Below are 25,969 nucleotides of genomic sequence, written 5' to 3'. Positions count from 1 at the left end.
AAAAATTTAAAACAAGACCCCACCTTTGTTTTTTTTTTTTTTTTTTTTTCCTTTAGTATAATAAAATAAAAATGGAAAATTAAATTTAGATATTTTTTAGTATCTTCTTGATTTATTAAATTATTTGAACAATTTGTCGGTGAACAATATTTGGTAGGTTTGTTGTTACACTCAAGAATTTGGTGTACAGAGAACAAAAAAGGACTTTCAAATTAAGGCAATTGTCCCAAACAATAAATAAAATATATACAATAAAGAAAAATGTGGCATAAAAATATCAATTTCAATACTCACCAACCATATTCAAAATCCAAATTCAATGCATGAAATATAGGCTTTTTTCTTTTCTTTTCTTTTCTTTTTCTTCATTTTGTTTAATTCAAAAAATGGAGTTAGAGATAATTAATAATGCCAATAAAACCCATTAATTCTGAGAAGAATTTTTTAAAAATGATTGTATTAACTCGTTTAAATTACGAGCAAGAGGATTGAAGTGCGTATTGCTTGATTAGATCTTATTTGGTTTGTAGAAATGCAATATATTACTAGCTTGACAACATCAAGATTCTTGAATCATAGAAAGTCTTTTTTATATCCCTTAAACAACTTCTAAGATGGATACAGGATCCGATTGTTTGGCGATTATTATTAAGCTTCTAAATATTGAGTCTACGAACCTTGCAGAGATTGGATTCCTCAATAAGAAAGCTAAGAAGCTATCACAGGCACATAGAGAAATATGATCTCTTTTTGTCATACTCTTTTATTGTCGGTTTAGCTTAACCTCTTCACCGAGCAATAAAAGGTCACCAAATTTCTTTAGTTGGAGAATATCTAAATTCTCTCAAGAATTGATTGTTCAAGTTTTCATTTATTGCATCATTAAAAGTTCTATACATTTTTTTACAAAAAAGAAAAACACACAAACACACAGCTTAGATACAAAATGTAATAATAGAGTCACTAAGTTTCATAAATCATTTCTACGAGTTTTAAGAATGTTTAGGACCATCCAACCTTGCAATTCAACCTACAAGTTTTAAAACCCAACCACAAAAATTCATCTAAATAACCAGAATCTAATAGAAACGAAAACATCCATCCATTGCAACAAACTAATCACAAGAATGCCTACAACCAGTCCCTCCAGAAGAATAGAAACTCAACTGTCGAAAGGAATTTTCTTTATCACTCATTCAAATTCAAGCTTAAAGTTAGAGAGAGAGAGAGAGAGAGAGAGAGAGTAAAAACCGACTATGTAAATGGTAAGATACCAATTTTTGACCAAATGATAGCAATAACAAAAATGGGTAGAAGAAGAAAATAGTAAAGAATATTAAAACTCATCAAAGAAATGAGTGTTCGTTTTGACACTTTTTATATGAACATTGCAAAGAAACTCAAATTCCAAAAGACTAACCCATCCAGACATAGTTTTCTAACATGTGTTTTTGCATCAAATACTGTATTTTTTTTTTTATGTAAAGAAAAAGTTACATACAACATGTCCAGATGGGAAGCTTTTCTCCCAAATTCCCTCTCCCCTTCTTCTTTCTTCCTTATTGGGTTTTTTTTTTTTTTTTATCAGTTCAGACAACAATCAACATTACTCTCTACACATGAAATTCTTTAACCCTTTTTTGTTTGCAAAGGCTGACGGGCATCTGTTCCTCAGCATATCAAGTCTGGAGAATATATATTTATATAGTTCACCTGATACACAAATCATATTCACATCAGACCAAGGTCCAAACCATGGTAATGCTCATCTAATCAAGTATTTTTAGAATGGGAGTACAACCTATAAAACAGATCCCGTTCAAGTAAGGTAGATTCGGAAGCATAAAACCCACAACAACGATGCAGAACAAAACAGTCCATGTTAGAATCATTGAAAAGAATTCACTAATGAAGGACCTACTTGGAACGATTTTTTAGGTGTTAAAAAAAATTGCTTAAAAAGTCATTCCAATCTTTTCCAAAATCTCGTTCTTGTTGGTAATTATAAGTTCTTCGCTTGGCAGAGTCTTTTGGTGTATGTATGGTAAAAGATCTTGTTGCTCTTTTTGTCATTTCAGGACATGGAAGAGAAGTGCAACTTTCTTTACTACTTTGTGGAAAAGTCAAGAAGGTGGGGGTAGGGGGGCCTGGGGGCTATGGCTATAGGTTTCGCAGCTCCCTAAAAATTTCAATGTCTAAGAACTTTTGTAACTACCTTTGTCTTTTATTCTTAATGCTAACAAGTGGAGATCTTTTCTACAGTAGGCCGGCTCAATTTAGGCTCCTTTTGCAGAAGCTTTCCTTTTTTATCGGCCCTTTTGAACTCTTCCATTGTTCGATGAAAGCTTTACTTTTGACTAGTAAGTAGTAACAATGAATTCTATACTATAACAAATCTCAATGCAGATCTCATACTCAGGTGAATCGCCAGAGCTACACTGTCACAACACACTACATTTCTTGCTGCTCCCTCTGCAACCAATTTTATAACTAAATTAACCCCTCTATCTCTCTTGTAGAAGTCAAGACCTTTCCAGCTTTTCTCATGATGATAGCAAGACCACTTTAAGATTGAACTGCCTTCAGTTTTGTTATTTAGAGTTTTTTTTGTTCTTGTATTTGTCTCTGTTTATTCTTGTTTTATTTTTGTGTTCCAACAAATTCTTTTTTATCTATCAATGAAAAGTTGTTCCTGGTTCAAGAAATAACTACCATTTATTGAAAGCACACAAATCTCAACACATGGCCTTCCAGGAGTTTTAAAGTCCTAACTTCTTTGTTGAGTGATATAAAATTAAATTTGTCTTCACCCACAAGCTTAAGCTTTTAGATCAATCGGTGATTTAAGATTATATAAGAGTAGGTGGTTTAGGAAAGTCTTGTGTCCAAAAACCTTTGCACCGTTATTTCCTCCTTAATAAAAATTGACCTCCACTTGTTGGGTTTTTTCATATATCAAGCCCGCAAGTGAGGAGGAGTGTTAAAGTGATATAATATTAAATTTGTCTTCACCCACAAACTTAAGCTTTTGGGTCAATCGGTGATTAAAGACTTTTAATTGTCCAAGACTTCAAGGGACCGATGCATGCATGATGCATTCTTGCTTTAAGGTTCTTGGTCTCGTACCTCCTGTAACTATTATTTATGTCTGAAACTGCTCTTCCATTGTAATTCTTATCTACTTATATATACTCTGGGGTTGCTGAACCTCACATGAACCCATGATTCTGTCACGTACTGACTCCAAGTAGTCTTACTTTTACCCAATCCATGACCTCTCTCCAAACCTTCACTTATTACTCATACCTCTACCATTACTACATATAGTTTTTTTCTCCTTATTCTTCACCAGTCACATTCTATTCCCATCCATCCCTCCACTGTCAGACTGTTAACTCGATAGAGTAACAAGTTTAATCGCAGACCCACAGAAAAAGAAGAATCAAACATTTTTCTAAATGTGGCAGTCAAACAACTTAGGCTAACAAACTAAAGTTGCTAAACTTGCTGTTTGAGTTTGATTTCATAATTGATAAGAAAACCCAAAGCTGCACTCCTGAATTTTCTTTGATTTACTTTTATTCTAAAGAAACCTCTAAACTTTTGTGCTCGTTCTAACTTAAGTGGAAATTATGGTTTCAAGATCGACAAAGAAATAAAAGATTCTACTTTACAATCTGCTTGGACCTCACTTTTAATCTAAAAAATCATATTAAATTGTTGGTAACTGAATCAAAATCAAGCTATGCTTTTTAAATTCCACCACTTTCATTTGATCTATATGAGCAAAGTTAAGATAACAAATCATTGCATATTGAAAAAACGAAAAACTAAAAAATGTTGTAACCACGAGAAATCAACTAAAAAAACAATAACAAATGATCAAGAACCAATAAAATGTAGTTATAAATAACATCTCATTATATATATACACACTTGTAAAAAAGAGTCTGAAAATCATCACATATGACAACATTAATCCTAACGGAAGATTGAAGTGATTTAGAATTTCAATTGTTAACAGAAGAAGGTAAGAGTCCAAGTCCAGCCTGCGTAGCCTGAGTTAAGCTTTATTGTTAGTTTTTAGTTATTGTAGTCTGAATTTAGAAGTCAACAGGCATAGATTCAGAGAATGTTAGTTTTTAATTATTAATCAATATCATCAAACAAAGTTATAAGGTTTATGTCTATAAAGAAAATATGCATTAAAAATATATCCAAAAAGAGGACAGGAAAAGGATGGCAACTGCCCGTTCTCCCCTCAATAGTTCTGTATCAGACTCCTAACATAACTGTTCCACATTCGTTTTCTATATGCATTTACTATGTGTAAAAACTAATTGTCACGCATGATACCTATTGCTACACTGATACTTCAATAAAAAGAAATTAAAACAAATAAATAAATAGCAAAATATGGTTAAGATTTCATGCTGTGGACAAAATACACACATGAAATTCTGCCATGTCTTCCCCTTGATTTATCAGGTTTACGATTTCACACCACAGCATGTACATGCTAATTTGGTTTTCCTCCAAAAGAAAAGAAAAGAAGAAACAAAAAACAAAAACAAACACCTTTCCGTGGGGCCCATCCCCTTCCAATTTGAAAGAGAGACTAACGAAACTTTAGTAGTTTCGAAGTAGGCAAGGTGTCTCCACCCTCGGTTATTCTTTCAAGAAAGTTGGGAGTTGATTAAGGGCAATCTGCTTTGGATGTTTAATGACTTTGGTGAAAGGACGCATTGACTGGCAGAATAGGTGATTCTATCCAGATTTGGAGATGTCCTACTGAGATGAAAGATGGAAGAGGTGATTCTGCATCCATCATTTACTGACAAAGGAAGAATCCTTTGGCAGGCAACTAGTTTTCTATCTCTTATTTGGTTAGGAAACCCTGTGAAAATTGAAGAGGGAGAAGGAATCTTACGATGGAGCAAATTTGATTCATTTTAATGAATGTTGATCATTCCTTGAATCCTTGATGTGTAATATAACTTTTCCCCTCTCAGACTTGTGCCTTCGGTGTGGAACATGTTTTTGCTCTTTGAGGGGTTGCCAATATCATGACTTTATGTTTTCTCAATTTTGTATATTGAGGTAAGCAACTTAGCAAAATGCAGTTATTGTATGAGTTTACATTTTTTTTGTGTGTGTGAATGCGTGTGTGTACGTATATATATGTAGATACATATTAAAAAAAAGAAACACCAAACAAACAAAAAAGGAGGAGGAGAAGAAAGAAATAAAGCACTCGAGGCATTTTTAAACAACAAACTGGTTGCAGAATGCATCATAAGGTTGCATCAAACCTATTGGCACCAAACTACAATAAGATGCAAACTAAGAGGAACTCGTATGTAGACTGTCAGCTAAATGGTATAGTGTTTTGTTACTCACCTTCAGAAATAAGATGCTGATGTCAGATGCATTTGCCAAAATTAATATTAATGATTTAACGCTCAGCAGATGTTGCAGCACAAGAAGTTGGAGCACTGCTGTCGTTTAAAGAGTTCTCTGGGTTGCTCTCTCTTCTATTGTGGCCACCCTGCTCATTAGAACCTTGATTTGTAACTCCATCCTCTCTAGTTTCAAGGCGTTGCATCATACGTGATACACTGGCAATTCCTGCATTTACTTCTCTTCGAACTTCAGAACCAAGTTCTGACATGGAAGTGTTGCGAGAGAATAGCCGCTCCTTCCACCCTCTTGTACTCTTTGAAATCGATTCTTTGTACCTTTAGTGGGAAAGCTCCCAGAATAAGTATAGAAGCATCATCTAAATCCATGCACATACAATTACATAGAGGATATAACCATATATGTACATTTGCTTGCAAGTCGTAACTTTTTTGATGTGCAATGCGTGTGTGCTCAAGATCCAGCTTAAAAACTTCACTATCCATCAAGAATCTGAGACAAAAGTTCAAGTTTTTCTCTTGACCACGTACCTTGTGGACACTGCATTGAGTCTTGATTTTAGAGATTCCGAGAATGACTGAAATTCAGATGGACCAGCTCTATCCAGATTTGGAGATGGAGAATCACTAGTGGAGATTCTGTGAATGGACACTATTAAAACAAAAATGCTTGCAGCAAATAAGCCATAACATATACCATTCTGAAACAATTATATACCGAACACCAGAAGAAGCTCCTCGTCGACTGGCTGAAAAGTTAGATCCAGATGCTGAACGAGAAACATGATCTGTCTGAATAGAAGGAAACTGTGCAATATGATGTGATGGTTCATCCCCACGAGGTGTTAGTGGGCTAGATGGGCTAGCAACGGTAATACCGGCTGGCTCAGTGTGTACTCCAGAGGCTGAGACATGCTCGGGAGGTCCACCAGGATGAGTGGAGAAAACCAAGAAGTGAGGACGTCCATGAGATGATGACCTACTCCTTCCCTCTCTTCTACCAATATGGTGTGTCCTCCCCATTGCAGCAGCTGCAGCCAGGTGTTGAATTATTCGCTCTTCAAGCTCGGAATTATTAACACCAAGAGGTAGCTGCATTTGGAGAAAACATCATCTTGAATAATTCCAATATCGTCAAAACTTGAAAATGCGTAAAAGTTAGAAGAGAAACCAACATGTTGCAACTCAAAATTCCCAAGAGCTGGATGATGAAACACAGCAGTATTTCTCACTGGAGTAGCCCTTATATTCCTCTCTCGTTCAACAGCCTCCAACAGCTCTTGACTGCCAAAACATAGACAAGTAAGCAAACTCGATAATATTGAAAAAAAAAAAAAAAAAAAGGATGAACTGCAGATGCATCATATGCAAGCATAAAAATGAACCTGGTGGGGTCCTTGAGGCTGATAGACTGCCAGCACATAGGGCATTGAGAGCTTCTCTGGCACCTGCAGATTGAAAGAGCAATTCAATTTCACAAGTACAGTTTTTCGCAGTCCCAACAGGCAATATTATCAACAATAACAGGTAATCAACAGGGCAATAATCAGATTAAGTCATTTTCTAGACGCAGATGAGTAGCAAAGTTCCGGGTGCATCACACATTAACTTAAAGCACATTTTATAAATACAATCTCACTGCAACAATTCAATTCATGAAACAAGATTTCTAATCCCTAGAAAAAATAGAAATGCTGGATTAAACAGCACAACTAAACTTAAGATGAGTTGCTAGTCAAGTGTAGTGTATGCAACAAACGGTCAAATTTAAAAGAAAGCAACGTCTCGAAAATTAAATAACAATCATATTATACCACTCAAGGATGCATTGGAGGTGAAACTCATGTTTGCAAGCAGTAACCTACATGAGAAAACAACATAAGAATTATAAAAAATATCATTCCATTGTACTAATGTAATTTTCATAATTAATCTTCTCACTGTGGACATAAGTGGGTATTTTCTTTCTTTTTTCCCTCCTTTTTGGATCAAGAAAAGAGAAGGTACAATACCAATCAATAAAGATAAATGGCTTAATCATTGTACCGTAGAAGGATCACTTTCACAAAAATCCTCAAGGCATATGCTACAAGCATCATCACAAGCTTCTTGAATCCCCCCTTCCACGAAAGCAGCAGCTGATGTCAAACGATTCTCAGAATCCTTCTCTTCTTCCATCTCCAAAATCTGAAAACTATTAAAACTCAAATTAACACGACGCGATCAAATCTAAACAAAACAAATAAGGTTCAAAGTTTTCGATCAATCCCTCTCTTCAAACAAACAACATAAATCCAGTTCACCGGCTAGAACAAGATTCAATTTCCAAATAACCTCAAAAGGGGCTACATCAGCAATGTCCCGATAAACAAATTTTGAAACTAAAGAGCGGGAAAAATGGCATCCAAGAAAAACTCAAGATCAAATCACATCAAATCAAAATAACATATGGGTTTACCTCGATAAACAAATTGAAAATTACCCAGACGATGGGTTGAAGAAATTCAACCAAAAAACCCCATAGAAAGTATCAGATCGCGCTTCAAATGAGAAAATTTCCCCAAACCCAGAGAAAATCTCTGCTGCTAGGGGAACATATCAAACAAATCCTTAATACCCCCAGAATCCACTGAGGAAGAAAGAGAAGAAAAAATGATAATCAGAGAGAAAAAGAGAGAAAAGCAAGGCACAAGACAAATGCCCCTTTACCTTTAATAATGGGATTGTTGTTTGCTTTAACCTCTCTTTCTCTTTCTTCAAATTTTTTTTTCTTTTTTCCATTAAAAATCTTTTTGTGTGTTGGAAAACAAACCCACCAACAAAGCATTGGAGAGAACCTCAAAAGTCTCATCCTTCACACCCACTTTCATAATTGGTACAAAAATCCAATTGCATAATCAAACCCTTCAAACAAAACCATATGAAATCAATAATTTTGGTGCATATTAACTATTAACACAAAGTTTTCACCTTTACAAACATTTATTAAATTAACCCACAAATAGTTTATTGCATGACTATCTATCATCTTTGAATACTCATGTTGATTACATTTTAATACCGTTTAAATATATCTTCGATTAAGAAGTTAAATTTCAAATTTCTCTCATTTAATTAGTTTTCTTACTTTATAGAATTGAGAATTATCTTTTACATAGGTAATGAAACTTGGATTTATTGGAATAAAAATCACCGATTAGCAAAGTATTTAACTTTTCAATAATTGCAATAAAGTAAATGTTTTTTGTAATTGTTTCAAAATTTACATTGATATGTTTATATTGCTAAAAACCATTATAGATATGGGTGGATCATTTTTCTCTTTTTACATTTTAAGCAATTTTCAATTTTGAGATCAAGTATAGAAAGTCGATTAAAAATATGAACATATATATCATTAAAAAAATGGTAAATATAGCAAAGTAATAAATGATAACTTTTGTGTCTATCGTTTATATAAAGAAATAGTTTATCATGGATAAACTTATATTTTGTAGTTTTTAAAGTGTTGCTATACATTTAGCTATTTTTCCTAAAATTGTTATTTATTACTGTTATCCTTTTAAACTAAGAAATCAATTTAAGATTAAATTCAATTTTTCGAGATTTTAAATTTTAATATTTGTGTTAAACTTATATATTTTTCGTGTTTGATATAGGTTTTAACATATTCAAAATTTATACAAAATTAACCGTTACATTAGAAGACTAAATTTATATAATTTGATTCCTTCCAAAAGCAAAGAAAGTTCAAACAAATCGATCATTTGTAAGAACATTCTTGTCTTTTTCTTGTTCAAAATTTAAAATTCCTTTTGTATCGAGTTATTAATAGTTTTTATTCCAATATCAACGCAAATGTGTTATTTGTTAACTTTTTGTTTTTTAATTAAAGGATGTCTTTTATAGTTTTAAAATTCAACAACATTTTCTTACACAAAAACACCATAGATAGTTGTGACGAAAAATTTGTTATTATAATTTTGGGTAATTAAAGTTTAATTATAACAATACTTTTAGATTATTTTAGTTCGAGCTATAATAGTAAACGTTTGAGATACAATTATTTTAACCTCGAAATAAAATAATAAATATTGTTGCAAATAATAAAAAACAATAAAGGTAGAATAATAAAAACTATGGTAAATTATAAACATTATAGCAAACTCATAATTTAAAAATAGCGTCGATGATAGTTAATTAAATATTACAAAACAATATTTTACGATGCAATTATAATATAGATTTAGATAGTCTTTCGTCTCTTTTAACACATATATTTTCTTAAAATATTTTTAAAATTCTAAGATTTTTTTTTTTTTAAATTGTTGAAATTGTATAGATTTTTTTTTTCCCATGTGATGTGTCAACTTTCCATCATCTATTTAAACACTATTTCTCTTGACCCCACCAAAAAAATAATAATTTAAGCTTCAATAGAAACATATAATCTAAAGTACTTCACAACATTTTAATACAATACAATACATAGAAGTTACTAGAGAATATATATTGATCTTTAATGGTAGCCAATGATTGGTTTGACAATGCCAGCAATGCATGACTATGGGTATCACCAAATTCCACATTTGGGAAAGGGAATAATATTAAAATTACACAAAATCAAACCCAACCATTTTATTAATAACAATACTTTTTTAATTCTATAGTGGATTTAAAAAATATCAATTTTGAAACTAGCTAAGATGTCCCCTTACATATTTGTGTAAATTGTAAATGTTAAAAATTAAATATGATATTAGACATTAAATTTAATTTTGTGCTTATGCATGCTTTTGAAATTTGTATCAATTAATTACCAATTTTAAAATATAAGGTTCAAATAAACACATAATATATATATATATATATATATATATATATATATATATATAATTGAAAATTAGGAGTTTATTAATAGAAAAATTGTAAATGTTCACTTGAATGTAATGTTAAATGAAGTGATATATAATATATTTATTAAGTAATACTAATTACAAAATTATTGTAAACATTAGATAATTGTTTACCTATATACGTAATTAAAAAAAATTAGTCAGATTTTTGTAAAGTAGTTTTATAAATATTTATAAAATAATCGAGACAAAGATAAAAAGATATTATGTGTGAGAAAAGTTAAAATGGAATTAACTTATGGATTAAAAATTAGATATTATATATATTTTATCAAAATACAAATTTATAAAAAAGTAATAAGTCACAGAAGCTTCGTCTTTTGGACACGTGAAACTACAATTGTATAAGATTCAATCTCTCAATTTCAAAGTCATAAACCAAGTTAATGTAACTAATTAATAATAAATAAAATTGAGATATTTTTAAAACGATAATATAACATTAAACTCGTTTACAAAGAAATTTTGAAAGAAGATGTATTTAAGCGGTTTAACATCATGAAGGATTAGTCATGAAAACTTTTTTAAAAATGGCAATGAATTTTCGAACAATTTGTTAAATTGAACTCATTTCAGTAATTAAGACACTAATTATCATTTCAAAAATCGATAATTAAATAATTTAATTCGTTAATTATTATACTTAAATGTATTTGTGGTTATTTTATTATTATTATTATTTTCAAAAAAACATACAAACATAGACGTAAGAATAGAAAATAAATGGCAATGGAAGAGTTAAGTAAAACGCGTGAGAAAAACATTTATGCATATTGAAAAATGACCACTTAGAGACCATGTGGTGGGCACACGAACTCTTTTCTTCGATACCTTTACTTATAGTTTATATATATCTACTAATTACCGTTGAATTGACTTCGTTTAGTAAACAAAGAGCTGAAAAAAAGTTGCCAAAAAATATGAAAAAATGGCATCTTCACCGTTTGATTCCATTGTGAAATCGACTATTTTGATTGGAATTCAAACCATTGTTGTCACTTTTAAAAAATATAGATAAATACATAATTTATTAACAATCAAACGTAGAGAATGTTCCATATTAAAATAAGAAAAAGGAAAAACATAAATTATTAATTATCATTAATCATCTATTTCCATTTTTCTTTCTTTTGTATTTCCATTCCATTAATCTCATGACATGATGTGACGATGAGGTTTCAAACCAATGCACAGTGATGGATGGAATATAACTCATCTAATTAAGCTATTTTAGATTCCATTTCTTTTTATTTTACACGAGAGGATTAATTAATATCTAAAGAGATTAAGATCAACCTAAATCGACTACTCCACTATGGAAGAAGAAGTTGACCCAACAAAACATAATGAAAGATATAGATTATTAGTTTAAATTTGAAGGGGATATAGAGTTTAGGCTTATAAATTAACATTTTCCAAAAAAGGAAAAATGTTAGAGTGTTAACCACATAATGTATAGTGTTCAAAATAATGTCCCAAAACAAACTTCAACTATTAACATAAAAAATTATTAAAAAAAAACAAAAACTTTTGGAATCAAAGAAATCCAAATCTTATCTTTTTCTCTTTTATTTATTTTTTATATTTTTCTTTCCATGTGAAAATTGGAGAAAGTACAGTATTTTCCCAGAACCCAAACATCATCAAATCAATAACAAAATAAACAAATGAAGAACTTGAATGCTCAAAGAAAATAAAATTCGGAAAACAATCGAGAAATGAAGAAAACCCCGCCGCCACCATTTCCAAATCATCAAACCACAGAACCAACAATGTTTTTTTTTTTTTTTCCCTTTTCCTTTTGTTTTTCCGGGAAAATTTGAAGAGAAGGTTGAGAGAGAAGAAGAAGGAGGAGGAGGAGGAGGAGGAGAATCGTCATGAAAATCATTTTTTTTATTGAGAGATCGAAGTTTGATTTCTCCGTGAAGGGCTTCTCCAAAATCCAGTACTATAAAAAATCTCCCACATCTCTTTTTCCAGTTCCATCACTTTTCTTTCCGTTTCCTCCGCTTGCTGCCCTCTCGGCTCCGACGAGTACAACGATTTACCGGCCGAAAGTATCTGAATATCCGTCTCATCATACCCTCCATAAGAGTACCGTCCACGCCTAGCCGGAATAACTCCTTTTTTCTTCAACCTCTGCCGTCGCTTTGTCCTCAACGCACGACGGCAGAGTCCAGCCGGAACCTTGTAAATGGCGAGAACGAGAAAGTTTATAACAACACAAGGACAACAACAACACACAGCAGCACACTCCGCCGTCGTTCCACCAGCCACCTCCGCGAACCGAACACTTCCGGAAGCAGATTTGCTCGCTAACAATGGTTGACGACGGTTCGACGATGGCGGACGAAGCATAATCGTATTTGACATTGTAAATCGTTGAGAGATTTTAATTTAAAAAAACTCAAATCCCTTACTCCTTTCTCAATACTTCGACTTCCTCCATACAAACAAAAAAAAAAAAAAAAAAGATTAAAAAACCCTAAAAAAAACAATCAAAACCGATTCGAATCAAATCAAATATCGAAACGATTCCCTGTGGGAGAAGGAATCAACCGGAGAACAAAACAAGAACGAATCAAAATGAATGAAATGGAAGCGTGAGTTCCTCCTCCCACACAGGTGTGTGGAGGCTAAGTTCTAGCGAACAAGGCACATTGGAGGAGGCGATCACGGCGGCGGAGTGGAGTCGCTGGGAAACAGCAATCGGGGTGCGGATGGAGGGAGGGATAAGGGAGGGGAGAGAAGGCGGAGAAAGCGGTGGCGGAAGCTGAAGAATAGAGGGTTTGTGAAGGAATTGAGAGAAGAATTAATTGGGTGTGGTTGAAAATGGAGGTGAGATCCTATAAATGGGGAAGATTGGAGAAGAAATAGAGACAGCAATTTTCTGTTTGAGAGAAAATTGGGAGAGAATACAGAGATGCATTTCCATTCTTACAAACAATATGAACCTAATTTTTTGTTGGAGAAAGATCGAGTCAAAGTGGGAAATTATATGAACAACAATATTCAAACTGTTTTTTTTTTTTTTTAATTATTATTATCATATCTTATCTTTCTCCATCCCTATCCCTTTTAATTTGTTGTTTTTAGATAAATTCCATTTCATTACGTTTGCTGTTATTGAGTACTCATAATGAAATTTGTTTGATAAGAAAATCAATAACTTTTTCTAAATACTTCTGATTCTAATTTCATTTTTGTTTGTATAAGTTACTATTACAATAATATAATTTATAAACATAGAACAATCATAAACATTACGTGTTTACAAAATATAAAACAAGAAACAAAAATTATTTTCTATTAAAAATAATTGTCATTGATATATTTACGAAGATCTAATTTTGATTACGTTATAAGACAGAAAATAGAATCTCTAACTTTGAAATTAACTTATATGATTAATATTCGGTTGAATTAGATTTATTCTAGTTTTTTTTCTGATATATTTTTATCTATTTTTATAAGATAAAATAATTGTTATTATTCGATAGCACTTTCCTTTTAAATTCAACTTTATTTTATGCTAAACTTTAAAATGTTACGATTTTTATTATTTTGCGATGGTCCACAAATTCATATAGTTATTTATAAGAATTTAAAATGTCGGTATTAATCATTTGAAATGTAAACATTATACGATTATTGCTTAGGCAATTATATATACATTAAGTATAAGAAAAGAATTATAATCCATTTAAAATTGCACAACTTATTTTATTTTTATTATATTTAAACAAGAATTGTACAATTTATTTTGTTTTCTTTTTAAACAAGTAACAATACACGTAAGAATTCCTCATTATTGTACGTGAAAATTGTGCTAATTGTTTAAAACACAATAATTTCTTCAAGAAAGTCATAAATGTAAAACTCTATCTCATAACTTTTGCATCCTTAATCAAATAAATATTTTAAAACTATACTATAAATCCATAAATATAAAGTTTTTCAAAAATTTTAACAAAATTTGAAGTTATTTCTATCTAAAAAATTTATAACGTTAGCTTGTAGTATAATTGACTTATAAATACTTAATTAAGAGTAATTAAATATGAATTAAGTTGGGGAAAAGGACAAAAAAGTCAATGGAGTAAGAGTCGCCATCTAAAACAAACGTTGAACGCTCGGGAACTGAAAAGCCAAAGTGAGAAAAATTATATTAAATTTTCCATTAAAAAGAAAAGAAACTGAGGTGGAACTAGAAGCCAGGTGTCAAAATGTGAGAGGGAGTGACCTGTGAAGAAAGTACGGTAGTTGATGTGACGCGCTACAGTGAGTGTAGGGAAAAGCGCGTGAAGACGAGAGATGGTGCAGTCGGACACGTGTCGGCAGATAAGACATCTCCGTCTTATTATCCAATCCTTATTATTATTATTATTATATGAAAAGCTATTTTTCTTTCGTAATAATAATTTTTCTAATACATATTTATGGAAAACCCTTTTAAGTCATGGAATTTTAAAAAATACTTTGTGTTTAATAAGGTAGTTTAAATCTTTAACTCACTTAGGATGAAGTTACTATAGCTTGTCACGATGGATCAGTGTAATAATAAATTGATTTTTATCGTATTTGTTATTCGTAAATGTCTTCTTGTTTGTTTTAAAAAACCTCTCTATGGACAACTTTGTAAGGATTTCTATACAAATTTTTAACATTTAACAACAAAGGGGTCCATAGCTCAGTGGTAGAGCATTTGACTGCAGATCAAGAGGTCACCGGTTCGAACCCGGTTGGGCCCTTTTTAAATAAAAACATAAAATAAAAAGAGAGAGAAAAAGAAAAAGTATTCATTTTTCAAAAGAAGGCCAAACACCATTACTTCCAGTGAAAGGATGATTTTGTTTTGTTTTTGTCATTTTCTCGATACATTTTGATGTGTTGTACTTCTCTATTGTGTTTTGTATTCACATATATTTTTCGGGCAATTATCACTGTCATTGAAAATGTATTCCAATTATTTTTTTTTTAAAAAATTCTATCTTATCCATGAAATATATGTGAATACATTTTTATATGGATTTCTTCAAATAAAGGGCTCCTGAACAGTGGCAGAATAAGGAATGAGCTTGAAAATTCTTTGATCCTCTCAGTCTCGCTCCTCTCCTTCCTAACCTCAGTCGAGCCGCTTTCGCTCCTTCGCACCTGGAAGTCGCTTCGCTTCGCGCCTTTACTAGCATTTTCTGAATTTGAGCTAATAAGAAATGCAAATCAGTGGAATGAACAAGTCCTTCGTCTGCAATAATCAGCCTACGGCTGGGTAGCAAGCTTCTATTCTGAATGTTGGTGGACTAGCTCCTTCGAACCCGGTTGGGCCCTTTTTAAATAAAAACATAAAATAAAAAGAGAGAGAAAAAGAAAAAGTATTCATTTTTCAAAAGAAGGCCAAACACCATTACTTCCAGTGAAAGGATGATTTTGTTTTGTTTTTGTCATTTTCTCGATACATTTTGATGTGTTGTACTTCTCTATTGTGTTTTGTATTCACATATATTTTTCGGGCAATTATCACTGTCATTGAAAATGTATTCCAATTATTTTTTTTTTAAAAAATTCTATCTTATCCATGAAATATATGTGAATACATTTTTATATGGATTTCTTCAAATAAAGGGCTCCTGAACAGTGGCAGAATAAGGAATGAGCTTGAAAATTCTTTGATCCTCTCAGTCTCGCTCCTCTCCTTCCTAACCTCAGTCGAGCCGCTTTCGCTCCTTCGCACCTGGAAGTCGCTTCGCTTCGCGCCTTTACTAGCATTTTCTGAATTTGAGCTAATAAGAAATGCAAATCAGTGGAATGAACAAGTCCTTCGTCTGCAATAATCAGCCTACGGCTGGGTAGCAAGCTTCTATTCTGAATGTTGGTGGACTAGCTCCTTCGAACCCGGTTGGGCCCTTTTTAAATAAAAACATAAAATAAAAAGAGAGAGAAAAAGATAAAGTATTCATTTTTCAAAAGAAGGCCAAACACCATTACTTCCAGTGAAAGGATGATTTTGTTTTGTTTTTGTCATTTTCTCGATACATTTTGATGTGTTGTACTTCTCTATTGTGTTTTGTATTCACATATATTTTTCGGGCAATTATCACTGTCATTGAAAATGTATTCCAATTATTTTTTTTTTCAAAAATTCTATCTTATCCATGAAATATATGTGAATACATTTTTATATGGATTTCTTCAAATAAAGGGCTCCTGAACAGTGGCAGAATAAGGAATGAACTTGAAAATTCTTTGATCCTCTCAGTCTCGCTCCTCTCCTTCCTAACCTCAGTCGAGCCGCTTTCGCTCCTTCGCACCTGGAAGTCGCTTCGCTTCGCGCCTTTACTAGCATTTTCTGAATTTGAGCTAATAAGAAATGCAAATCAGTGGAATGAACAAGTCCTTCGTCTGCAATAATCAGCCTACGGCTGGGTAGCAAGCTTCTATTCTGAATGTTGGTGGACTAGCTCCTTCGAACCCGGTTGGGCCCTTTTTAAATAAAAACATAAAATAAAAAGAGAGAGAAAAAGATAAAGTATTCATTTTTCAAAAGAATGCCAAACACCATTACTTCCAGTGAAAGGATGATTTTGTTTTGTTTTTGTCATTTTCTCGATACATTTTGATGTGTTGTACTTCTCTATTGTGTTTTGTATTCACATATATTTTTCGGGCAATTATCACTGTCATTGAAAATGTATTCCAATTATTTTTTTTTTCAAAAATTCTATCTTATCCATGAAAACCTAAATTTAAGATGTTTAAAGTTCAACTTTTCTTTTTCTCAATGTTACAAGAAAACAATATTGAATGAAAATTTTAAATTATTAATTGTCTTGAACAATCAAACTATGCTAGAAAGAACACGAGTCAATTAAGATACATTTAGTCATTTTCTATAATTATATTCATAAACCCAAGTAGTATCGGAATGGTTAAGAGATCATGTTTCCTAGTTTTGGTTTTGTTTGTTCTTGCTTTCCATTACTTGTCGTGACTAGTACGCCGCATGGTAAATTATTATAAACAATTAATTGTTAATATTTCTTAACAATTCAAAACGATAATTTACCCCACGTTGAGATAGCAACCACTCATGTCGAATGTTGGCTCAAAATTTTAAAGAAAAACCACAATTCTCTTGATCTATTACATATCTATACGTGAGTTGAGCTATATGCTCACTTTGATGTTGGTCCCAACAGCTATAGAAAAATAACTATTAATTTCAAAGTACAAATGTTACTAAAAGGCTAAAACATATCAATGACAAAGTAATCATTATATTAAATTTATCAGATAAAAATGTCAAACCATCAAATTACATTTATTTTCATGAAAAACAGAGGCGCTGCCTCAGTTATGGAGTTATCTGTGATCAGATAAAGATTTGGATTGAAAAAAAGAAGAAAAAACTAAAAGAGCCAAGTTGAACTAAGCTCTGATTTTGATCCCTCCAACCAAGTCTGATGGACATGTAACCAAACAAACTCACCGGCAGCATTTGAATCCTGAATTCCAAAAGCTCAGAATCTCAGTGAAACACAACAAGAAAATCGACAAAATCACCCTTTGCAGTCTAATATTTCTTACCTTTGAACTTAGTATGACAGTTGTCCTACAGCATAGATGCTCCTTGCCTATAGAACGTTGACAAGTCAGACAACGGTGGCAGGTAAATGAAAAGGCATAACAAACATATGCACACAAGTCTATAACTGACACAATCATCGGACCATAAACTCAACGCTTTACTATTTATGTCATGAATTCGCTTGGAATATTTGATATTCTAGAAACTTTCAATAGCAAACATTGTAAATACTATAGTTAGACGGTTGTTATGTGAGATTAATAGACACATGTGTAAGATGATGAAACATTAGTGCTTTCAACATTTTGAAGAAACGGAGTACATCGCAGTTAAAATCCCCTACTGCTGAGCAGGTTAAGAATGATGCATTATCACATTCATGTTAAAGTCAATGGCCTGATTGATGCAGTGAACTCATTGAAATAAGAATGATTTAAAGAAGTGAAAAAGAACAGATAGTGGAGAAAAAGATCAGAGAGGTCAGAAGAAAAGCAGTCGAACCAGATAATTCCCACTTGTCAAACTTCACGAGCCACGAGTCCGAACTGATCTTCGTAGGCAGTACTCGATCAACCCAAACTCGGTACTGTTTTCCTTGAGAATCTCCATATTGCTTTTGTATTGAACGCAAGCTGTCTGAAAGAGATTGCTCAAGACCAGACGGATGAACGAAAACACCAGATGGATTCTGACAGAAACAAAAAGAGGATAAAAGTAATCAGACGAGAGTTTAGATCTAGGTCGAACTATACACAATCCAAGTCGAGAAATTAATGGGCATAGTAGGTGATCATACAGAATGAGTTCTATATATACATATCAAACAACAAAAAAACAATAAGATCACATAAAATTCTACTCTCCTACACATGCGACGATGTAAACGTTGACAAAAAGGATCATAATATGATTCAAAGAAGTAACAAGTTTTATTCATGCAAAAAATTGAAGAGAAATTATGCGAATCTGTAATCACTGCCAAAAGAAATAAAACGATAAGTAGCTAGGATTTAATATGGTCTTAACCGCTAAATATATTGAATTGAATGAACATGTACAAAGTAACTGCAACGGTTTCCGTTTCCCTCTAGAACGTATCACTTCTAAATCTAGATATGCAAACCATGGTCCTGAATGAGAAACTAGAGAGTGAAGAGCTAGACATACAAAGGATTTTTTCAAATGATCCAAGCAAGATTCCTCAACTTCTGCACGCCTCCATTTCTCGTAAAATAGGTAAAACTTGACAACTTCATAGCCAATGCTTTTAGTTTCCAGTTTAGAGTCCAAGAAGTCCTTGACATCTCTAAGGGAAATATTGGGACCAAGGTTAAAATGGCCAATAGCTTGTATAATGCCAGCTGCACACCTCTCTGAAGCATGAATAATCTTGCTGTTGTTCTTTGCATTTTCAGCATGCCATTGCAACAATTCCTCTTGAGCATTGCTAACCTACATAATGCAAAATTATTCATAGACAAAATAAGGAAATGGGATTATCTTTGATAATAACAAATTGTAACACTGATGAATTACCATGACACCAAATACGTCTGGAATGCTAAATAGCTCAGCATCATTTCCCGAGTCACCACAAACAAGTGTGCTATTTGGTAGTTTCCCAATGCTCTTGAATTTTTTGTGCAGGTAAGCTAGAGCTTGTCCTTTTCCAGCACCTTGTGGTAAGATATCTAGATCTATCCCTCCACTGTAGATTATTTTTACATCCAACTGATAAAAAGCACACAAAAAAAACTTCATGTTAAACTTCTTGCCTAACCTCATGGTTGGCACATGAGGCTAAAAAGAAAACTTACATGGGGAAAAGAAAAGGAAACACACTAAATGGTAGGTACAGTTACACGTGTCAGTCAATAGATCAAACATTACCCCGCGTTTCTCCAGTGACTCAGAAAGGGCCTTTGTTACAGCCTGAGCCTTGTCTTTCTGAGTATAGAAGCTAACCTTGTGTGGCCGTTGCTCTGATTCTGCCTACAAGAACCCAAAATATACAATCTTTTACATGACCCACACCTTAATGCAATGAATATCTGTCCAACATAGTTAATATTCTTTGTTCAACCTCAAAAGTATAAACAGTACCTGTGGAGTAAGTTCGGAAAACTTGCTTGCTTCCTCGATGACTATGTTCTTATCCCATTTCTGATTTAGAACTTTAACCCACCCCTCATCTGGTTCCATTGAGTGACCATACGTTATCTCGGTTCCTACAGACATTATGGTAATGTCAGGAGTTAACATAGGTTTCTCTTTCCTTAGCTCTTTGTACAGTGTAGGGGATCTGCCGGTTGAGAAAACAAGGAGAGAATCATGACGATAATTGGCTTCCCACAATGCATTAAACCTCAACAGAGAAAAATTCTCAGAATCATGATGATCGACCTTCAATGAAAGCATATAACAAATTAGATTGCTGTCAGAAGGAAATAGAGTTATACAATAATAAACAAAATATTAAAGAGCTAACCATGGTATGATCAAGATCTGAAACTATCATGAGACGTGCTGAAGCGCTAAGCCTCTCCATGATTGCAATGTTAAGCACGACCTTTTGTTGTGTGCCAATCTAGGGTACAACCCAAACAGTCAATCAAGTTTTAAGAGCAGGATTCTAATTAAAGAAGAAAAATATACCTAGGTTCAACTCAGGAGATATGAGAGAGGCATCAAAGTTCTACTTAGATGAATAAACAATTTATAACTTCAGGTTGTGCATTTGCATGTGCATTCAGAAGCGGTCAACTTCCTTCTGTCATAAGTATAAAATTTCTAACATTTTCCATGACCACAAAACGTGTGAACTAGTGTTTTCCTTTTTTTTTTTTTTTTGAAAAAAAGGGGGATAGCAGAAAAGCATTTCCCGATGGAAGGAGATAACAGAAAAGAACTCTAATTGGCCAAAAGAGTGTTTTATACTATTCACATAGCCAGAAGGATATGGATAGGTTCTGAAAATCAATCGAAGGATTTTTCTTTCTCATTGAAAATACCATTGTTCTATGCAAGCCTGAGGGTGAAACTGGAAGTTTCTAAAAAAGTGAAGCTAAAAAATCTTCTCATCTTTTTGACGCAATGTTCCATCATTTTAACGAAAAAACGGGGTTTTACTACTTTGAGAACAGTCAAAAGCCAATTAAAAAGGTTATGCAGAATTGAACAAAATCTTTTCCCCATTTCTTTTCTTCCTTACACCTCCTCATTCGAACTGAACATCCCCAAAGGTTATGCAGAATCCAAACAGCCTCTAAACTTTAGTCTTTAAGATTCAATCCCAAAACAGAAAAACTTCGCATAGCATTTACTTCATCAACCAATTCCTAATCTATCATCTACTAACCTAAAAAGGAAATAAGAAAGATAAAAACTGAAACAAAACTACATGATCGATTCTATATGACTCCAAAAAAAGAAAAAAAAAGCATCAGAACGATTGGTACAATTCCAAACAGTGAAGTGATTAAAGTTCTAATGGCCAAAGGGCCTATACGCATTTCATATTTGGTTTAAATTTACGAAATTTTGTAGAAGAATTAACTTTATCAAAATTAACTTTATGACTAACTGGCACATTTGCAATCACTATCATTCTCCGTTCAGCCCTCTGAGTTAAGTATACAATCTCAAATTGAAAAATAGAAATTAGTTGCAAAAATCCAACCAACCCAGATGAACAACAGCATCAATTAAAACAATCAAAAGAATTTTGGCAACAATGAAATTTCTAATCCATTTCCCTAATAATAAAAAAATCGATGCAGATCATACCATGAAAAAAAACTAAAAACGAGAACAAAATCAAAATAACATACACTAACCTCAAGCAGTTCAGTCACTCCACCTGAAAATGAGCGTAACCCACCCAGAACCGACGCTGAAACATCAAGAAAACGGCATGATCGAATAAAAAAGTAACCGAATTTAAAAAAGAAAAACAAAAAACTAGAAACTGGGTATGATTTGAAAACGATCGAGGTGGATGAGAAAGTAGTGGCAAGATCGTTTGTAAATGACAGAAACGGAAAAATACCTGAGAAATTAGGAGGTGACGGATCAGAGGAATAAGTGGAGAAGAGTGACGATAAGAATTGGATCCAAATTCGTTGGCGCTTCTTTTGTGATGGCGAAAGGAATATACTCACTGAAATTTTTTAAAGAAATTTGAAAACAAAAAATGGAATATCGAAATGGAGGTTTTGTTTAAATATTGAAAAAAAAAAATTAGGATTTTTTGGTAGTTTCGTAAATAATTATAGTTTTAATAGGTTATAAGAAAAAAAAGAGCCAAACGAAGAAACGAACCTCCCCGTGGTTACCAAATCATCCCACCAGAGGAAAAGGAGAAATGGGAGTTTGAGAGCTGGAAAAAGAGGCGGATGGAGATGGGGGGTCGGAGGGTCGCCGGTGAGATTTTGGGAAGGGGAAAAGAAGAAGAAGAAGAAGAAGAAGAAGAAGAAGAAGAAGAATGGAATATTTTTTTTTTAATAATTACCGAGTAGTTTATCTACACTCAACTCTTCTTTCCTCTAGTAGTATCTGATTACTATGTATTATTATTATTATTATTATTATTATTATTATAGGATTACGTAAAATAAATTAACATTGATATTTATAAAAATAAATTAATGTAGGGGGACGTGTTTCATTTTTTTATCCAATAATAAGGTTAGGAGGAAGGAAGGAGATAACTTTAGTGTTTATAAAAATAAATTAACGTCGTTTTTTAATTATAAAACTTTTATCATATTCGCAATAAAGTAAATGGATGTGATAAGGACTTAATTTTACTAAAGGATTTTGTCGCTGTAAATTCTCTTTAAATCTTCTTCTTCACAAGGGAGAAAACAAATACTATTTCACTTTTATAAATATTTTTAAAACTACAATATTTCACCGATTATCCAGATTTCTAATAATAAAAAACTGATTTTGAAAGTTGGAAACTTGGACGAGTCGAATCATGTTGGAGTTAATAGATGCTAAACGAGTGAGGTTTCCTAACCATAGAATAAAATTGTATTGCAAACTTCATGGTAGATTTGCTATTTAGAATGTCGTGTCAAACGAAACCTAATTTAACATACCTAAAGATTTAGGGGTCGTTTGAGGAAAAGGTTGGGTTATAGAGGATTAATGTTATGATAACAATCATAACATGTGTTTGTGAGAAGTGTTTAAAAATATAGTTTCATGATAATGTGTATTTTGGGGAATAGTTTAAAAAAGTAGTTCTATAGAAGAGTTGAAAAAAGTTTAACAAGAAGGGAATAGGTGTTACGATAACCCTAACACAAGGATTATGATAATCATTTTTTCAAACAAGACAACCCAACCCAATAGTGATAACTTTTGGACCAATAGTGGATTTTATATTATTATTCTCAAAATTAGAGATTCGATTACTAAGGTAAGAATATCAACAAATTTTTTAAATGAAAATTTTTAATCTTAGTTGAAACTTTTCTTTGTTTCTATAAAAAGCAAACTCGTATTTAATAGTCTGTGTTATTCTTTTATCATCAAATTGTCACAACATGTCAAAATTAGGCAGGGTAAAAAATAGATATATCACATGATCAAAACTTTGGATTTAAATAAGATAAATTACCTAACCATCCTGATATTTTATGCATTTTAGACATTCCACTCAAGACTTAAAGAGGAAAGTCACCTAACATATCACATGCTATAACATTGTTATAATTTTATTTAAGAATTAACTAGTCATAAATAAAGGATCATTTTTAGAAATAACAACAAAAATTGAAACTATCTAAGAAAACATAATAAAATCTATTAAATTATCCTTATCATACTTTGGTTTCTATATTTTATAAATAGTTTCAATTTTTAAAATTTTTCTATTTAGGAAAGTTTTCCTCATTATTAAAATTATATATATATATATATATATTTATTTATCTTTATTTTCCTTCTGTCTTACCATTCAAACAAATAAAAATAAATAAATACATTCAAATATTTCTTATTCCAAATGTTAAAAAAAAAAAAAAATCTATTTTCGTCGTGTCTCAAGTCATAGAATTTAAGATTATCCATTAAATATTTTTTTAAAAAATAATAAAAGATAATTAGATTAGAACTATACCATTGTTAATATATCTATATGTCAACTGAGTTATACTTGTTTTCACGATTACTAAACACTTTCTTTCTTGATTCTTCTAAATGGAAGTTGAAGATAATTTTACAATTCCAATACAAAATGGCGTCAAATTAGATAAGATTTGGCATCATTGCATGTGACCCATCAAGCAAGAAAGTAAGCAACTTTGGTTTTGCGAAAGAAATAAAAAAGCAAAAATATAAGGGCGAGTTTTGAGTGTAACTTTTATTTGGTTTATAGATTTGAAATATGTTTTAATTTAGTTTTCATTTGAATTTTAAATTTCAAAATATCATTTTTAGATAGGACTTTTTTAAATATATTAAAATAAACTAAAATATTTACAAAATATATATATAAAAAATAGATTCTATCGATGATATATATTGATAAACTTCTATTACTACCTATCAATGATACCGATAAAAGTATATCGGTATCTATCAATATCTATCATCGATAAAATCTGAAGTTTTGCTGTATTTTATCAAATATGTTATTTTTAATAATTCTCATTTTCATATTTGAATTTAGTTTCTATTTAGTCATATGTTTTATAATTTTACATTATTTACTTGGGAGTAATTTTGAGTTTGCTTAAATACTTACTCATGACTATTTTTTTCCCTCCTCCTCATTTTGGAGCTTCTTCTTCTTTTAATCAAATAACCCAAATAACAAACAAACAATCCAACTAATCACTTCGAGGCACCTCATCGAGGATGGAGAAAAATATTGTTTCCAAAATCATCTTTCGGGATCAAAGATTATCTAAGAGAGGAAGATAAAATTGGAAGAACATGAACAACTTTGTTTACTTGTGCATCACATATAACCTCGAACAAAAGGTTTAAAGATTTGAATAAAAATAAAAAACCCGTATAAAAAGATGTTATTGATTGTTCTATTAAAATCTTGCTTATCCCAAACCCAAGACATTTTTTATTCCCGTTTTGTTTATTAGGGTTGCATCTAATAAATTTAATTGACAATTGCACATCAAACCTTGATGAAAAGAAGAATGCAATTGATGAGATCAATATGGAGGTGAGGATTGTCTTTTTCTTTTTTTCCTGCCTCGTGTTTGGAATCAGGTTGCTCGATGTGTATAGTTTATTGCATTGCTAACTATTTTTAGTTATTACTATAATTTATTTCTGCGAATTTAGAAGATTAAGAGATTCTTGTCTCTCTAAATGAGTCTCGAATTTTAACATTTGTTTTTTTGATATCCTATTATTATTATTACTACTATTTATTTTCTTTTCCTAATAATAAAAAACTAAACCTTTTAATCTAACATGAGCTGTGTAATGACATAAATCTACCTCTACCAATTTTATCCAAAAAAGCTACAAAATGATTTGTATGTGATAATTATTTTATTTAGAAAGCGGTTTATGAAATTATAACTTATATGTGAATTTCTTTATTTAGAAAATAGTTTAAATTTAGAAAATTGTGATTTATATGTGATAGTTTCTTTTATCTTGAAAATAATTATATAACTTAAAGAAATTATGATTTATATGTGATTTTTTTATTTAGAAAATTATGATTTGTTTGGGATTTTTCTTTTAAATTTAGAAACCAACTACTCTAGAATTTAGGAAATTATGATTTGTAAGTGATAATTTACATTTTATTTAGAAAGTGTTATATATATATATATATTTTTAAATAGTTTCAATTTTCTTTTATTTATATGATTTTTTCTTAAAATTAAAAAAATTATTATGTGATTATTTGGGGAGTAATTTAAAATTAAGAAAATAAGGATTTTTTTTTTACTTACACTTCCAAAGAGCTAAAAAGCATGAGAGTAACAACATGCTCTGATCTCTTTCGACGTGCTCATCGGCAATTTGAAGAACCCATTTCACCCTCAGGTTTTGGAGAA

General features: G+C 31.7%; 3 protein-coding genes and 1 non-coding gene across 9 annotated transcripts; 1 reads left to right on the top strand and 3 right to left on the bottom strand.

The window, feature by feature from the left end:
• Nucleotides 1-1,259: 1,259 nt before the first annotated feature.
• On the bottom strand, nucleotides 1,260-8,161 carry LOC103486708 (E3 ubiquitin-protein ligase RHF2A-like). Of its 5 annotated transcripts, none has more exons than XR_007820420.1 (9): nucleotides 7,879-8,161; nucleotides 7,467-7,607; nucleotides 7,235-7,281; nucleotides 6,806-6,868; nucleotides 6,596-6,704; nucleotides 6,139-6,512; nucleotides 5,952-6,059; nucleotides 5,401-5,738; nucleotides 1,260-1,713 (listed from the first exon to the last, which is right to left on the bottom strand). XR_007820420.1 is itself a non-coding variant. In XM_051084091.1 (8 exons), exons 2-8 carry the CDS (start codon nucleotides 7,596-7,598, stop codon nucleotides 5,456-5,458), a joined length of 1,116 nt encoding a protein of 371 aa, XP_050940048.1. In that variant the 5' UTR covers nucleotides 7,599-7,614; nucleotides 7,879-8,137; the 3' UTR covers nucleotides 5,240-5,455. The 5 variants fall into 5 exon arrangements, 1 of the variants encoding a protein (XP_050940048.1); XR_007820421.1 differs by having other exon boundaries at nucleotides 7,467-7,614; nucleotides 7,879-8,160; XR_007820423.1 differs by lacking the exon at nucleotides 1,260-1,713 and adding an exon at nucleotides 3,880-4,058 and having other exon boundaries at nucleotides 7,467-7,614; nucleotides 7,879-8,137.
• Nucleotides 8,162-11,996: 3,835 nt separating this feature from the next.
• LOC103486710 (uncharacterized) lies at nucleotides 11,997-13,023 on the bottom strand. The gene has a single exon (XM_051084090.1). It carries the CDS (start codon nucleotides 12,707-12,709, stop codon nucleotides 12,230-12,232), a length of 480 nt encoding a protein of 159 aa, XP_050940047.1. The 5' UTR covers nucleotides 12,710-13,023; the 3' UTR covers nucleotides 11,997-12,229.
• Nucleotides 13,024-15,015: 1,992 nt separating this feature from the next.
• TRNAC-GCA (transfer RNA cysteine (anticodon GCA)) lies at nucleotides 15,016-15,087 on the top strand. The gene has a single exon. It is a non-coding gene; the product is annotated as a tRNA-Cys (tRNA).
• Nucleotides 15,088-17,590: 2,503 nt separating this feature from the next.
• On the bottom strand, nucleotides 17,591-22,503 carry LOC103486711 (sucrose-phosphatase 1). 2 transcript variants are annotated; one of them, XM_008444746.3, is made up of 11 exons: nucleotides 22,242-22,503; nucleotides 21,970-22,080; nucleotides 21,758-21,813; nucleotides 20,410-20,508; nucleotides 20,025-20,324; nucleotides 19,812-19,913; nucleotides 19,458-19,652; nucleotides 19,089-19,373; nucleotides 18,423-18,609; nucleotides 17,921-17,967; nucleotides 17,591-17,838 (listed from the first exon to the last, which is right to left on the bottom strand). In XM_008444746.3, the coding sequence occupies exons 4-11, from the start codon at nucleotides 20,467-20,469 to the stop codon at nucleotides 17,743-17,745; spliced, it is 1,272 nt and encodes a 423-aa protein (XP_008442968.2). In that variant the 5' UTR covers nucleotides 20,470-20,508; nucleotides 21,758-21,813; nucleotides 21,970-22,080; nucleotides 22,242-22,503; the 3' UTR covers nucleotides 17,591-17,742. The 2 variants fall into 2 exon arrangements, with proteins under 2 accessions (XP_008442968.2, XP_050940046.1); XM_051084089.1 differs by lacking the exons at nucleotides 21,970-22,080; nucleotides 22,242-22,503 and having other exon boundaries at nucleotides 21,758-21,965.
• Nucleotides 22,504-25,969: the final 3,466 nt, after the last annotated feature.

The sequence above is a fragment of the Cucumis melo genome, chromosome 4 (assembly GCF_025177605.1).
Source record: "Cucumis melo cultivar AY chromosome 4, USDA_Cmelo_AY_1.0, whole genome shotgun sequence".
Lineage (NCBI taxonomy): Eukaryota > Viridiplantae > Streptophyta > Magnoliopsida > Cucurbitales > Cucurbitaceae > Cucumis > Cucumis melo.
Note: the sequence above shows the minus strand (reverse complement) of the source record. Positions and strands in the feature narration are given on the sequence as shown.

Coding starts and splice junctions, on each gene's coding strand:
- LOC103486711 (XM_008444746.3), bottom strand. CDS start 20,469: ATGGAGAGGCTTAGCGCTTCAGCACGTCTCATGATAGTTTCAGATCTT. Junction 20,325..20,409: donor CAGATCTTGATCATACCATG/GTTAGCTCTTTA, acceptor CTTTCATTGAAG/GTCGATCATCATGATTCTGA. Junction 18,610..19,088: donor ATCATTTGAAAAAATCCTTT/GTATGTCTAGCT, acceptor TGTTTCTGTCAG/AATCCATCTGGTGTTTTCGT.
- LOC103486708 (XM_051084091.1), bottom strand. CDS start 7,598: ATGGAAGAAGAGAAGGATTCTGAGAATCGTTTGACATCAGCTGCTGCT. Junction 6,869..7,234: donor CTCCAATGCATCCTTGAGTG/GTATAATATGAT, acceptor TTCAATCTGCAG/GTGCCAGAGAAGCTCTCAAT. Junction 6,060..6,138: donor GGAGCTTCTTCTGGTGTTCG/GTATATAATTGT, acceptor GTCCATTCACAG/AATCTCCACTAGTGATTCTC.
- LOC103486710 (XM_051084090.1), bottom strand. CDS start 12,709: ATGTCAAATACGATTATGCTTCGTCCGCCATCGTCGAACCGTCGTCAA.